The 15,241-nt window shown below is 52.7% G+C and overlaps 1 protein-coding gene across 1 annotated transcript; it reads right to left on the bottom strand.

The window, feature by feature from the left end:
- Positions 1-384: 384 nt before the first annotated feature.
- Positions 385-14,673, bottom strand: LOC103899563 (histidine--tRNA ligase, cytoplasmic). Its single transcript, XM_009280060.2, has 12 exons — positions 14,586-14,673; positions 12,573-12,692; positions 12,293-12,388; positions 11,608-11,733; positions 9,355-9,462; positions 7,708-7,806; positions 4,953-5,046; positions 4,670-4,797; positions 4,327-4,569; positions 2,890-3,006; positions 1,969-2,115; positions 385-894 (listed from the first exon to the last, which is right to left on the bottom strand). The coding sequence occupies exons 1-12, from the start codon at positions 14,643-14,645 to the stop codon at positions 835-837; spliced, it is 1,398 nt and encodes a 465-aa protein (XP_009278335.1). The 5' UTR covers positions 14,646-14,673; the 3' UTR covers positions 385-834.
- Between the last annotated feature and the right edge of the window lie 568 nt (positions 14,674-15,241).

Here is a 15,241-nt window from a genome sequence, read left to right as displayed (position 1 = left end):
GCTCCGCTCCCGCGGCCTGTCCACGCGAGGAGGCCATGGGGCGCGGATTTAAAAAAACCTACGTGGTTCGGGGCACGAAGCCGGGCGAGATGCGTGGGTCAGCAGCGAGGGGATCTGGGGACGGAGGGCACCCCACGTCACCCGCGGGACCCGTTTCACCCGTGGCTGGGGCACGGGGAGCCCACGTGGGGCTGGCCGGGGAGCTCCGGCCTGGCTGGTCGGGGCTTTGCTCCGGGGTTGGCAGCAGCGGTCAGACGCGGAGGCACGGAGGGAGCGTCGCGGCTGAAGAAACGTCCACAGTGACATTTCAAAACCAGCTCCGCTCAGCGAGTCAGGTAAGCAAATCCCTGCCCCAAGCGGGAAGTAGGGACAGGAGCCACGGAGTGGGAGAGACAGATTTATTATGTTTCTGGGAGCAGCGCCTTTACATCTCGCTTGGGATAAGGTCACCTCCCTGCAGCCAGAGCAGGGAGATGGGACAGGATGTTTATTCGAAGCGACGGAACAAGAAGCTGCAGCCAAGACCCCGGGGTCTGCTGACAGCACGGGGCTCCATGTGTCACCGCAGCGACGGCAGACGGGAGGGCTGGCATTTGCCAGAGCCACTTGCAAAATATCTTTCTAGCGACATACTCGAGGGCCAGGGCATGTCATAGGAGTCGGTGCAGCCTCTCTGCTCCCACGGGGAATGGGAGGGCACAAGACAAGAATAAATACAGTTTTCAAAGGCCCCCCCGACCCCGCACCCGCTGCTACATGGCCTGGCGAAGGCATTTACAGGAGGAAATCTGTCAGCCAGAATCCAACAAACGAGTAGACATGTCTGGGAGGGGTTTAAGGCCGGCTCGTTCGCATCCTGATCTCCTCAACCAGGCTCTCCCTGCGAACGTTGACCTACACAGGGGGAGCACAAAGTTGCTTCAATACAACACAAGCAGCTTGATGTATCATGACCTTCTCTGGTCCCAGAAGGATGGCCCGCACCGCATTCGTGGCCCTGTGTCTCATGAGATCACACCATGGTGCTGTCATCAGTCCCTCTACAGGGATCGAGCGGGCTGCAGCCCATGTGGAGCTGAACCTGCGAGAGCAAGCACCTGCCTGCAACCCTGCCGAGCCCTCTCCTGCCCAACGATCATGAGAGTGATGCTCTTTCCCACTCTTTCCTACTGGTTCCAAAGCCAAGACCAGTGCATAGATCAGCACCGGTCCCACTCATTCCAAGAGGGCACCTCCAGGACCTTCAGCGATGGTCCTGGGCCCTGGACAGAGAGTGTGAGCAGCCATACAGCCCACTGAATCACACCTCTGTGTTCCAGGCTCCTGAACCAAGGAATAGGTGGGAGTTCAAGGAGGCCACATGATGGGAAACTCTCCAGAGCTGGAGACAACGGTGCTCTACAGCTCCAGGAAACTGCATGGGGCAAGGAACTGGAACGTGAGGTGTTACAGAAGTCCCTGGCGAGACCACTGCTTGAAAAGAGCTAATGAGGAGGCCAATGTATAAAATCCTGAAAACCTGTTATAAGGGGCTTGGTGGCAAACTGACACCAGGGCACACGCGCCACAGCAAGTCAAGAGGGGCTGAGGAAACACACCTCACCCAGTCTCCAGAAGTGCACCCACAAGGCCACCACCATCAGTCCATAGGCCTCACCTCGAGTCTGCCAGCCCTGGCTCACGCCCCTCTGCCTACTGCGTGTGGAGAGCCTTCCCCTCACCGCACCTTCTGCGTAAGCAGCTTTGTTAAGCCTTGGAGGCTTTTCACATCAGGTGGAATTGCCTTACTCCTCTGATCTCCCCTTTGGGCACTACACTCAAAATGTGGGCCGGCAAAACCACCTTGCCGTGTACAACCTGAGGGCACCGCTGCAGCGCGGGGTACGGATGGGTCTGGAGGGCTGGCCTGAGCTGGGATGAAGGGTCAAGGAGCCAATCCCCCTCACGCCAAGCTACCACGGGCCTCACCTCCTCCCTGGTTGCCACGACCCGCAGCTTGACGACTCCATCCTTGAGCTCCTGCTCACCCACAATGGCAACAAGAGGGATGCCCGTGTCCTCACAGTACTGCAGCTGATTCAGCAGCTTGGGGTTCTTCTTGTACAGCACTTCGGCCTGGAAGAGAACCAGAGCAAACCACCATGATCAGCACTGGCCTGTTTCTCTGCACCCCCTCAACCAGGCATTGCTGGGCCAGTCTGCTAATTGCCATCTGGTGAGCGTGGGGGTGTGTGGTGGAGGAGAAGATGGGCTAATGGAGAAGGCTGGGCATTACAGCTAACGAGTAATGCAACACAGCTCAAAGGTGCTCAGAAGACACTGCTTATCTTGGGGAAGCACCAGGACATTAGCTCTAGTCCATGTCAGACCAGGGCTGACACCTGTGGTGTCCCTACAGGGTCAGGAGCCTGGCAGAGCACCCGTTCTCCTCCACTCAGCCATCAAGGGAGTCTGCGTGCAGCAGGCAGGGAGCAGGGCCCTGCCACACAGCTTGCCTTCGGCCTGCGGAAAGCAGCCCAGGCTCCTCCCTGGCCCCGCTCTCCCCTCCTTGCAAGGCTCCGCGGTTTTTTTGCTTTTTGATGGAAGTGGCACAGTATCTGAGCTGCCACGCAGCAAGGGCTGGAGTGTCGCCTGCTTTGGGAATCTGTCCTGAGGTAACAGACACAGAGCAGCCCCTGCAGGGCTACGGGGCTAAGTCATGCTGCCCAGCCCTTCCTGGAGAGCACCTGATTCGGGACACTGAGAAGAAGCAGGCTCCATTCAGGAAGGCAGTCCGTTGCCCATCTTCTCCCTATGACTCCTTCCTCCCAAAGCAAAGCCAGATTTGGTCCATTCCTGGCACAGAGAGTGCACCAGGCAGCTCCTGACTTTGCCACCACTTGGTCATACCTTGATTCCAGCATCCCACAGCTCGGAGATGAGCTTCAGCCGCTCTTCAAGGAGCTTCTTTTGGGCAGAGGCCACCAGCACCTGTGTCTCTGTTGTCCTAATCTTTTCCTCAGAGGCCTAGAGAGGGGACAAGACTCAAAAGATGCTATGGACATACAGAGATATCTGACACCCTATGAGCAGGACGGGTCACCACCCCAGGCCCATCAGTTTAGCAGTGAAGAGGATCAGGCTCAGTGGGATGAACAGCATAAACTCAGGAGAGTCAGTGAGGCCCCACAGACCCCATCCTGGAACAGAGTCTCATCTTCTGCAGCTGTTTCATGATGGGGGCTTAACATAGCCTCCCTCCTGTGCTGCAGGTATGCGCAGATTGGAAGATATGCTGAGAATGAGCAATTTCCCTGCCAGCTTCTGCCTAGAGACTGTTCCTCCACACCCAAGGGCCTCCCAGGGATCTGCTCCAAGCAGCTCAGGAACAGCAAGCCTGGCGGAAGCTGGACAGAGGCAGCAGCCTGCTCTACAGCTGAGCTGGTAACTATGGATTAGATAACAGCAGCAAGCTGAGATGCTCCAGCGCTGTCAGGAGCCACCTGCTCCCGTGGTAGATGCTGGATACTCAAAGTGGCATTTTCCTGCTGCTGCTTTGGCTGAAGGGAGAAGCCTTTAAAAGGTCACTCGCAGAGGAACAAACCTGGCCAGGACTGGAGGTGGTGGGGGAAGAATTCAGTTTCCACTTAGAAATCTCGGTTGTGTCTGGCTGCCAAGAGAGAACTCCCCACAACAGGCTTCTGGGGGAGGGAAATGTGCAGCAGTGTTTTCGGAGCTTACAAAAACCTATTTAACACCCGTTGATTGGGACAGAGGGCAACACATTGGTACAGCAACTCTGAAGAGGGGGGAATAGGAAAAAGGTATCTGGGAACCCCCCAGAGGCACTGTGCTCCCTGCCCTGGGACATCCGATCCCTGTCTGGTCTCTGTAGTGCCTTGGGCAGGACGAGTAGATGTGCGAGGCTGCCGTCTCCCTGCCAGCCTTGCAGAGCAGTGCCACCTTGCCAAGGATGACGTGCGTGGGGTCACACGGATGCCTAATGCAGTGGGGAACACTAAGGCACCTGGCCGGGGTACCTGGTACTGCTGAGGATTAAAGTGACCCCTCCAGCTGCAGCTGAACGAGCCATGTCTGAGGGCTGCTGGAAGAGGGGTCTTGTTTCCAGTGGGAGCCCCAGAGATCATCTCCCAAGCCAGGGAAAAATTGAAGATTATGTCCTGGTTCTGACTCCTACTGCAGAGCACAGTAGAGGCCTGGCTGGCTTCTCCATCAAAGACTGCAGCAAGGAAGACTCACTTCAGCATCTGCTGGACTGTGGGGACGTGGGGAAGATGTAAATCCTTGCTCTTTTTCCATGCTTAGTTGAGCACCAAAGGCACCTACCTCCACTCTCTGCTCTAGGATGGAGAAGATCCGCTCGATCCCAATGCTGACCCCCACGCAGGGCACCTTCCGTCCCTTGGGATCAAACATCCCCACCAGCCCGTCGTAGCGACCGCCTCCAGCCACGCTCCCAACGCTGACTGACTCCTCCACATGGTCATTCTCCTGCTGCAGCAGGACAGCCTCAAAGATCACCCCCGTGTAATAGTCCAGACCCCGCGCCAGGCTCAGGTCAAAAGAGATCTGTAGGACACAAGGGAAGCCCCGTCACTGGGCGCGCTCGGGGGGCCCAGGCTGCCCAGCCACCAGGGCAGCACCCCCTCCTGCCTCTGCACCTCCTCACCTTCCCTGCGATGCCAAACAGGGTCAGGTACTCAAACAGCAGCTTCATGTCCCCCAGCCCCTCCTTGGCCAGCTTGTGCTGGGACAGCTTTGGGTCCTGGAGAAGCCGCTCGATCAGGTCCAGGCCACCTGTGGGAACGAGCCATGCCTCAGGTCTGCCAGTGCAGCAGCACCCGCAACGATGGGCCCGGCCAGCCGTCTATGTGCCTTGCACCCCTCCATCGCTGGCCCTGCCTGCCTGGCCTGGAAGAACAGGGCCGAGGGCTCGACCCCACCGTGCTCACCGTGAAGCTGGACATACTCCCCGATGTGATCTGCAGCCTCGGGAGAGAGCCCCTTCTCTCCTACCATCTCGCTCCTCACTTCTTCCCATGGCATCTGCAAGGGGAGAGAAGAACATCAGCCACTTCTCCAGGGATGTGGTCTCTCCTCGGGAAGGTCTCTGGTGGTCCTGCCCAATACAGATGAACAGACAAATCTGCCCTCAACAGATCTTTACATGGCAGAACCCCATCAGTGTCAGCATGGTTAAGAGGTGCACGAGAGAAGCAGCAGATCAAATGCTCTCAGAGCATGGTCATATGGTCGTAACTCCGTTTCTTGTACCTCTGCACAGTCTGTTTGTTTCCCAACCCCGCAGTCAGCAAAGCTGCCCAAAACCCTGAAGCCCCAGGAAGAATACTTTGGTTTTGATTTCTGGCCAGAATCAAACATCGGTACTGCAAAAGCACTGAGTTTGAGAGATGTCTCGCTGCTGTGGTTTTCCTGGTTAGGTACTTAGTCATAAACACCAGTCAAGAAAGTGTTGCTGGTCATGTCTACCACCTGGAAAGGCGCGAAGAGATGGCTGGGTGATGCAAAAACCCAACGTAAGCAGAATACGCTGCAGTTTTCCCACTGACCAAGAGGTCAAGGAGAACCAGAGTCTCGATCACACCCAGCTGCACTGAGATATAGATTACAGCATTTCAGTATGAAAACAAGGAAATTATCCCATTCTAAAAAAGCCCAATCCTCCCTTCCTATTGCTTTTCCTGCATACACAGCCCCAAAACATACATTTTGATCATGCCTTTGCCATAGATCTCACTGCTAACAGGACTTTAAGTGAGCCTTCCTCTAGCTTACTTCATTTGACCGTCAGACGAGGCCTCCAAAGGAAAACACCAGTTCATCCTTCAACAAAGCAACGTGAACACACGAGACAAGATACAAGGCTGCTTTGTGTCACAGGGTTTCACAGGAAGGTTAGGAGCACTCCTTTAAGCAGTCAGCCTACAGTGCCCCCCACATGACTCTGAACACACACAGAAACTCGCCTCCAAATTCTACTTCGGATCCCGAGCCAAGAAAACTGAGTTTTTAGATTGCACTTCATTTTAAGGTTCCTCTTCCTTAGCTATTAGCGGAGGACTGTATACACGTTTATAGACTGATCTCCAGCATCTTTATATCTGACTAGGGCCTACAGTCAAGACAATCAGCTGCAAATAAAAAGTTGTACCTACACTGGCACCTTTCCCTCCTTCCAAAGGGCCACATAAGGGCCTGAATCCCTTAGAGGCCTTCAAAACAGCCAGTGCTCTTGAGGCAACTTGCTGAGCACAAACATGTGGGTACCTCCTGCCTTGTGTCTTACAGGAGCAGCTGCACATAGAGGGGGCTGTTCTGTGTCACACCAAATCTAAGTAAGCCATACAAACAGCGATGTCTACACACAGCATGTTTTATGTACCTGTGCTACATGCCCAAATCAGCAGAGGTGTGAATGAAGTGACCAGGAGATGTGGGATGGGCTACCACCATCTCACAACACCGGGAAGAGAGATTACGGCACTGAGCAGCATGTTGTCCCTGTAACCGTGTCCGCCCTGCTAGAATGCTGCACAGTCCAGGCCAGCCCCAAGGAGCCCTGTTCCCAGCAAAACATGCTTGCACCGATGGCAGCCACAGATGAGTGTGAAGACATGCTGTGGGAGCACACAGTGCAGCACAACACCGAACAGACCAGCCTTCCCCTGCCCAGGAGGCAGGAATGTGCTGCTGGGGTTATTTTTCAGGTCTGTATTTCTGATCTCTTACTCCTTCACACTCCAAATCCTTTTCTCTACTTCCAGGTAAAATAGAGAAACCTCGTCCATACATGTCCACCTCACTTCTCTTTGCTGTCTCCTTGCTGCTCCTCACCACCTCCTGAGGGTCCCACAAACAGCCAGAGGCGCACGCTGTCCAGTGGTGCCCTGATCATGCCGAAACAGCCTGGCCAGCAACACGCACAAGCTGCAGACTCCGTGTCCTCGGCAGGGATGCTAGACATCACATCGCCAATCAAGAATGGCACCAGCTTGCAGGACAGTATTTATGAATAGGGTCCTGGACAACACAACAACTCTGGCAGCCTACTCACCTGTGGATTTCCGTTTAACTCGGCCCTGTCACCTGCAAGCTAACTGCCTTACAGACTATGATTACAGACTACAATTCTCTACTCCTGCATTACCACAGAGATTTACCATTTATGTCACGCTCACCTTGCAACTGAGGTTTGAAATTTTAGTAAAGGTTGGATCAGATGATCTTTCAAGATCCCTTCCAATCTTGGCTGTTCTATGATTCCAGGACTCAACTGTGATTCCTCGCACCACCTAACTGAACCTGATGCATTTGAAAAGGCTTATCAATGCCCTGGCCCAGTCTGGGGGCAAGTTTTCATGATCCTGGTTCTTAAGCAGCAGCACCTTAAGGCGGCTAAGGTTTGGGATGTTGAACCTCCCATATGAAGAGCATTTTCCCCTCCCTCCTTTCCATTTGTCAGGACCTCATGGGATACTGGAGAAGAAAGCACAGGATCCAGTTTTCCTATGTGGGTGCTGTGCCCGGTGTGCCTCCCCTCCAGAGAAAGGGGGGAACAAGAACAACTCTATGTTTATCAGCATTTTCCAGCCAGTTCTCATGGACCATGGTAAGAGCAGCCCAGAGGGACAGAGACTCACTGAAACTCCAGCAGCGGCAGTTGCAGCCCGGGGCTCCAGCCCATACCTTATCCAGTTTGTCAACGCTGGAGCAGATCGTTCGGAACTTGCTGTCTGGGACACCACAAACTGCAAACATCCCATCAAGGATGCGCCGATCGTTGACCTGGGGGAGAGGGAGCAAGTCATTAACTATGAACTCAGACAGATCTTCAGCTGTGTCCAGTTTCTCTCCTCTCTAGTTTCAAGCATGGAAGAGAAACTAGCAGATGGCTGCCAAGATTTTTTGCTGTTTGCAATTTCTGCCTCTTTCCCATTCCTGGGGAGCTAAGCTGCCTCTCTGCCCACAGCAGGCCAACTAGCACAACTGACTCCTACCAAGCCTGGGTAGAGCTAGCACATTCTCCTTCTAGAGCCACAGACACCTCCACTCAACAGAAAAGAAAAGCCAACGGGGCCTATGAGTCCTCTCATGTGGACACGTAAAACCAGCTCAGGAACAGAGCATGGACTGAGGAGATGAGTTCAGTACATTACCCTGCTCTCTCAGCGTACAAACAAAGGGACATCTGATTATGCTAAAACCTCGCTAAGGAATTTTTTTTTTTTATAGTACAGTGAATTCCATCGTTTAATTATGCTCTGTAATAGTAGGTAATTGAGGCCAAAGGCTCAGCTGGATTCAACACTTCCATGGGTAGTGAGAACATCTACAATTAAATTAGGCAGAAACAAAAACTGTTTGGGAGTTTGTAATCCTCCAGCATCAACATGAACCACAGTCACTCACGGAAGACAAGAATAACCGCAGGCAGGTTATTCTGCTGTTCCCCATTGCAGAGGTGCCTGCTCATCTTCAAAGGCATCTGCTTTCACCACTGCCCAAACACACACTAGCTGGACTTGATCTGGACAGGCAGTTCCTGTGCACAGCTCTTCAGCTCATCCCAGATGGGTTTAAGGGCGGGTAACTGCCCCCTTACCCAGCAGGGGCCACAGTTAGGAGTGCAACACCCAGCCTGCACTGCTCACCTCCCCTGCAGAGCCCAGCAACGACCCAGCTCTGGGTCCCTCTTGGAGACCCCACCACCCTCCTGTACATCAAGCACTCCTACCCATCACTCTCCTACTGCTGTACACCCTTCCCCATCCTGCCTGACCTGCACACCCAGCACCATTTGCTGCCACACCAAGATAACAGAGGTGTTTTGAAACAAACAGCAAGCTCAACCTACAGCAGGGCATGACTATTCTTCTGGAAGAGGCCTCAGCCCCAGAAAGGACTTGGTGGGAAGGCAGGAGTCTGCAGACAACACAGCACACACGCTGAGCAGATGTCCCTACTAAGGGGGCACTGGGAGCTGGAACAAGGGCAGGGATTCTGGGCCAGAGCCTGTGTTTTACCGCAGGCAGTGAATATGACAGTCACCTGGTTAGCTGGCTGCTGGACGTTTTGCAGGGGACTGTGGCTAGTGCTAGAGAGAACTCTGCTAACTGCAGCCTCAGGAAACCTCCTTGCATTCCCAGCTAAAGGTAAGTCTGAGCTGAGGTCCAGCCTTTTAGCATATACACCATGAGGAGGCAGAGAGGTGGGATGAACTTCTGGATCAGGCCTTAGTGGGCGTTAGAGTGGGAACAGATGCTGCTGCATAAAACCATAGGAACAATGACCACTGCTTCCCACCGTGGCACAGAGACACCCGCCCGGTCTCACCTTAATGAGAAAGTCCCCGAGCTGCAGGTCACTCAGGATCTCGTGCACGATCTTCAGGCACTCGGCATCGGGAATCATCGGGTCGAACTGCCCGGCGATGTCAAAATCCTGGGGCACAGGAAAAGGCAGTGAGCAATTCAGCACTGCTGGCGTGGCTGCAGAAAGACAGCTTCAACTCTGCTGTTAACAGCAGTTTGTTAACAAAAAGCAACAGAAGTGGGATGTAAGGGAGCAATAGCCCTCGCCGATAGGATCCAGAAGGGACAGGGTGTGGGTTATGACCCTCTTTCATCGAAGGCAGCAGAGCTCTTGCGTCCACTGCATTGCAAAGAATTTGTATACTGTGTTGTGGCCAGCAGAGACAGTTTGCGAGAAGCCGTTCTGCTTCTCCCCGCTTCCTGCTTCTGGAGGTGTGTGACCTGCTCCCTGCCTCTGACACAGCAGCTTACTGCGTGATACACTTTGAAATGGAGATCCTTGAAAAACAACAAAAAGGAGACAGCAGAGCGATCATCAGCAGTAAATAAACAGAACAAAGGAACCAGGAAGAGGGGGAGAAAACTACTTATTATCTGGTATGACCTAAATGCCAAATGTTTCACCTTGATTCTTAGGCTGTTTTTTTTAATACACATGCCAATCAAGTTAATGACCAGGGAAGAAGACAAGAGACGCGATCTCAACTGAGGCAAAACCAAAGTTTCAACTGACAAGACAGAAAAAGAAGTCAGAAAGCCTGAGTGGTCTCCACCAGAGATTACCAGATGAACTAGCATGTAGAACTAAAGCCCAACAGCAAGATGTTTTAATAGACTGGTACCCCCTGATTGGAAAAACAGCAAAGACAACATCAATGTTCAGAGAGAAATAAAACAAAGAAGGAACAAGAGACCTCTTATCCAACTCCCATTTATGAATCCCCAAATGCAAAGTCTTCAATGAGATTTTGAGTACAAGAATAATTTTAATTAAGTGGGTAAATTTCAACATGGCTCCACCAAGCTTCTAAAATAAATTGGGGCAATGGAGGAGGAAAAAGATGAGATCTCATCAGTTAATCCCCAATCAGCTGAGTGTAAGAAAGGCTGATGCAATCCCCGTGGAAGCTGGGCAAGGTCTGGTACAGTCAGGAAAGTGCCACTACCACTGTACGTGGCATAGGTGAAATCTCACTGAAAAAAAACAACCAAGGGCTGGTGAATTATATTTAAGAAAAGACAGAAAAAGCTACTAGGCTGAGCAAAGAAGCAAAGCACCTCCAGGGAGAGAAGGTAACAGAGCTTGATTTACGTAGCCTAAGGAGGGGAAGATTTCTCTAAACATTTCCCAAATGTTTATCTGGGAAAGGGGAAGAATCCGTATCAAGGGATGACAGCTACCGTTTAAAGAGCTGCACTGGCACAAGCAGAAGTAAACTATCAGACACAAGTAAGTTTAGCCTGGATATCAGAAGACTATTTCCAGCTATCCTAAGAGTGGGATCTTGGAACAGTCTTTCAGATGAGACAGCAGGCAAAGACCCCAAGTTGTCTGGAAATGGGAATTCACCAAGCTGGAGCTGGAAGGTATCCACAGGGGTTGTATGATGAAACAGGAATATTCTCAAACAGGAATTTGTTGGCAATATGAGGCCCTGGGGACTGTGTTAGTACAGCAGAACAAAGCCATTCCTCAGGGCTACCACACTCGTCTGAGAAAGCCACAAAGGAAATTGCTTTCTTACCTGTTCCATAATTTGGCCTCTGGGTTTTTCCCTTCCTTTGAAATAAAGATTGACTAAGCACAGGACAGAAGTAGCATATGCTACGGCTGAGTCACTCGCTCACCTAGTTCATGTGTCCTGCTAACACACCCAGGAGTTCAACTGCTGCCAGATTTGGGATCAGAAGGAAATTCTTCCCCTCCACCAGGCTGGCAAGCACCGTGGGATGGAGCAAGGAGCTGCTCTCCTCCACAGCGCGAAGCAGGCCAGATACCTGGGGCACCCGGACGCTGTATTACAAAGTTCCCCAATACACCAGCACCCTGTGTCACAGCCATTGTCGTCACTCTCCCACTCCCAAGCTGTTTTTCACACCCATAAGGGCACGCTAAGGAGGTTAGTGGATCGTCCTGAGCTTTCCACAGCCACAGGGAAGGCCACTGCAGGGTAACACAGCCTTTGGTCCTATGTTTTTATGGTGCTACGTCCCCACAAGGGCTGCCCAGCCTACAGACTCACTCAGCAGCGTCCCTGTAAATGGCCAAACTCACACACTGGTAGAACTCCCTGTAGCGGCCCCTGGTCATGGCCGGGTTGTCCCGCCTGTAGACCTTAGCGATGTGGTAGCGCTTAATGTTAGTGATCTTGTTCATCGCCAAATAGCGAGCGAAGGGCACCTGAGACGGTAGGGTTAAGGATGGGAACGGGGAGGGATCACCCCACCCAGTTATCAGTCACAGGCAGTGCCGAGTCCTCACTATCTCCCCAACACCCAGCACAGTGTGGGGCAAAGCAACTGCTAAGAGACAGCTGGACTTGCCACAGCTCCCCAAGGTCTCCACAACTGTCCAAGACACGGCCCACACATGCTGCCATTAAGCGTCCCTACAGGCATCCTCCAGCACCACCTTAGGCTGGATCTCAGTCTCACGCGGGCTGTGTACAGCAGCAGCCTCGTCTGGGTACCCTGCTGTAGGAGAAACCCCACTCAATACCGATCTTCCTTACCTCCACATACAAGCGTTACTTTGCCAAACAGAAGCAACATACAGTAAGTAACTGAGCAAGGGTTCTGCACCCACTGAACCACACTGCCTGCTCACGCTCTCCGTGTTGGTACGGGGTCAGAGCCAAGAGACTGTCCTCCCTCCTCCTCCCTTGCCCTCTGGACAGCACTGCCCCAAAAGGAGGGCAGCAAAGGTGACAAGACCCCTCAGCACTGGCTGTGCAGGATACTGTCAGGTCGTAGCGCAGGGACAGCAGCTCTCCTCCTTGATCTTTCAGATCGTAGATGAGCTTCGAGTCTTCACCATATTTCCCTGTCAGCGTCTCCTACAACAAAAGGACACACGAACAAACAGCATCTTCAGTGACAGGGGATCAGCCCCAGAGCACACAGAAAACAAGGAGAGAAAGGGAGGACACCTAGGAGGTGGAAGAAGAAAACTCAGCCCTCAACAGATCGCAAGCTTTCAACTGCAGGATCACACAGCCAACTTGCTGTGTCCTCACACACCTTCAGCTCGAACACCGGCGTATCAATGACTTCTGCTCCATGGCGCTTGAAGCAGGTGATGATCGCATTGAAGACTCTCTCACGAATGGCCATTTGCTTGGGGCTGTAGTCCCGCGTGCCCTGGGGTGAGATAAGGAAAAGAAGAGCAAAGGACACATTGGGTTAGAGGGATGCAGTGGAGACAGATGTGAAAGGCAATGTGAAAAAGCTATCATACTGCTAACAAAACCAGAGAGATCAGGTCCAGACACCAGATATTGGTAGAGGTGGTAAAAAGCAGCACCAAAAAACACTGGAAAGCATCAGGACACAGCTCAGACACGATCTGCCATGGTCTGCAGAGCTAAATCTAAGTCAGGAGTTTCACGATGCAGGAAACAAAGGAGCTAAACACAGATCCACCAGTCAGAGAGTTCAGTGCTTTCGAGCATGACAGCGCAGCTAGGACCTGTCCACAGCTCTGATTCAGACATATCAGCCAGAGCCCTGCACAACGAGCCACCCTGAGAGGTGGAATCAGAGGACAGGCACGCTTTGAAGCTGTGGAACAACGAGCAGCTCTACAATTTCCAAACACACACAGAGATAAATCATCTTTTCAAAGTGCCCATCTACTGTTCACTGGGATGTGCTCCCTTTCAATTTCTTCGCTGTCAAGAGTCACTGAATTATTTCGATGACCATCTTTAGGCTCTCGGCAACACTTAAATCACTGTTAATAAACTAGACCTCCCACTTTCATTTTCTAGGGACTGGCAGTTAGTCAGGAGGAAGCAGAGAGAGCAGGCACTTCATAACACCCCACCTGCAGGTCGCACAGCAAAGAGCAGCTTTCAGCAGTACACTGACGTGGCTGAGACAGACTGGAAACCCAAGCTATGTTTCCCTGGCACTCACAGAGCTGCAAAATCCTCTCTCCACATCTTTAAACAGTGAAATACCCTTCCACTTTCCAGGTCTCACACCACAATTACATTTACCGAAACATATGGTAAAGGAAATGAACAAGGGAGACAGTTTTGAGACGTTTCCTAAGTCAGTGGCATTAACATAACCTGTTTTATTTGTGAGCAACATTCATAACTGTCTCCACACCACAGCATGGAAGCACAGTTGGTCTCTGTTCACCTGCTAGTGATGAAACATTCAGGTTACAAAAAATTTCAGCATAAATTGCATTATGGACACTATTCTCAGGGGCCTGGAGACTGAAAAGCTACCCCTGAAGGAAGGGTCCTTCTGCAAGAGGACACAGAAATGTCAGCAGCTGGCCAGACCTGCTCAGTAAACGGGATTACCCACCTCACAGACTCAGGCAAGATCAAAAGCCATGAGACCTTTCTTGCTCCCCACATTTCAACACGTGCTGAACGTTCCTGGCAAACACTGCCGGGCATCTGGGTTTCTTTGGCTGGCTTATGCTTTGCAGCTCCCCCACGATGAGCCTTGCACCAGCAGAGCTGCACTTCGCAGCACTCTGTGCTCACCCGACCTACCAGCAGCTTCATCCACTCTGTCCAGGTTAACAGGGAACATGACCAGCTTGAGGATCCTTGATCCATGAAAGCCAACGTCTGCAGGTACTAGTGGGGTCAATGCTACGAGAGCTGAAGAGTCCTAACTCTAAACTCATCGGGGCAACGCAAGTCATGACCTTACTTCAAACAGCGCAATCCAAGCAGATATGAGACCTCTCACGCTGGGCAGCTACGATAAAGCTTGACCAAAAGGGAATTTAATTTCCTGACCACACCAGCTAGTGGTTAGCTTATCACAGAAGCACCAGAAAGTCTTTAAGTTAGTAGGGTATCTGGGTCGGATGCTGTCAGGGATGTTTTCACCCCTCTCTCCCCTGCTGCTAAAAGGAAAAAGGGAAACAGAAATGAGAAGAAAGACAGGCAAGTCGGTGCTGGGATTCTGCACACACAGGTGCCTGGGGGGTGCTCTGTGTGTGCATGGGAGTAGGTCGTGCATATGGAGCAGCACGTGAGTGCGTGTGCTGGGGGAAGTTACCTTCGGGGTCTTGAGCACAAACTTGTGTTTCCCCTCATCTCCCCCCAGCTGCGCCTTCATCTCCAGCAGTTTCGCCACCTCCTTTGCAATCTGGGGAGGGATCAAAGAGAGACCTGGGGGTAAGCCTACCTGCCAGGCCCAGCCCACAGGCCTTCCCCTATACCTTCAGTCTCAGCATTCCCAGTACACGCAGGCTCCCCAACCTCAATACATCGGCTATTCCCAGTCTCCCACAGCAACCAAGAGGGGCACTCCCTGTTCCTCTCCAGCACTCCCCACTTCTGCTAGAAGCACCCCAATCTCAGCACCCCCAACACCCCCATCATTCTCCGACTCCCACGACCTCCATTACCCTCAAACATCTGCCTCCCCAGTCCCCACACCTCCCGTCCTACCAGCCTCCACACCACCCCCAGGCCCAGCACCACCAGCTCCTGCTACGTGCACCCCACCATTGGCAGTCTCCAGCATCCTCCTCCTGATCCTAGCACCCCCAAGCATCCCTCTCTCCAATCTAACACCAGTGTCACCAGTTCCCACGCCCAGTCTCCCCTGCACCCTCTCCCCAGGCACCTCAGCCCCTCCGCTCTCCAGCCCAGACCAGTATTCCCATCCTCCCCAACGCCGCCACCCCTAGCCCAGCAACCCCGACACCA

The sequence above is a fragment of the Aptenodytes forsteri genome, unplaced genomic scaffold (assembly GCF_000699145.1).
Source record: "Aptenodytes forsteri isolate BGI_AS27 unplaced genomic scaffold, ASM69914v1 Scaffold19, whole genome shotgun sequence".
NCBI lineage: Eukaryota > Metazoa > Chordata > Aves > Sphenisciformes > Spheniscidae > Aptenodytes > Aptenodytes forsteri.
This window is presented reverse-complemented; position numbering and strand designations above follow the sequence as displayed.

Excerpts from the sequence above, each read along its gene's own strand:
- LOC103899563 (XM_009280060.2), bottom strand. The coding sequence starts at position 14,645 with ATGAAGGCGCAGCTGGGGGGAGATGAGGGGAAACACAAGTTTGTGCTC. Across the intron at positions 7,807-9,354 it reads TCGGGGACTTTCTCATTAAG|GTCAACGATCGGCGCATCCT; the intron begins GTGAGACCGGGC and ends CCTCTCCCCCAG. Across the intron at positions 4,798-4,952 it reads GGAGTATGTCCAGCTTCACG|GTGGCCTGGACCTGATCGAG; the intron begins GTGAGCACGGTG and ends TCGTTCCCACAG.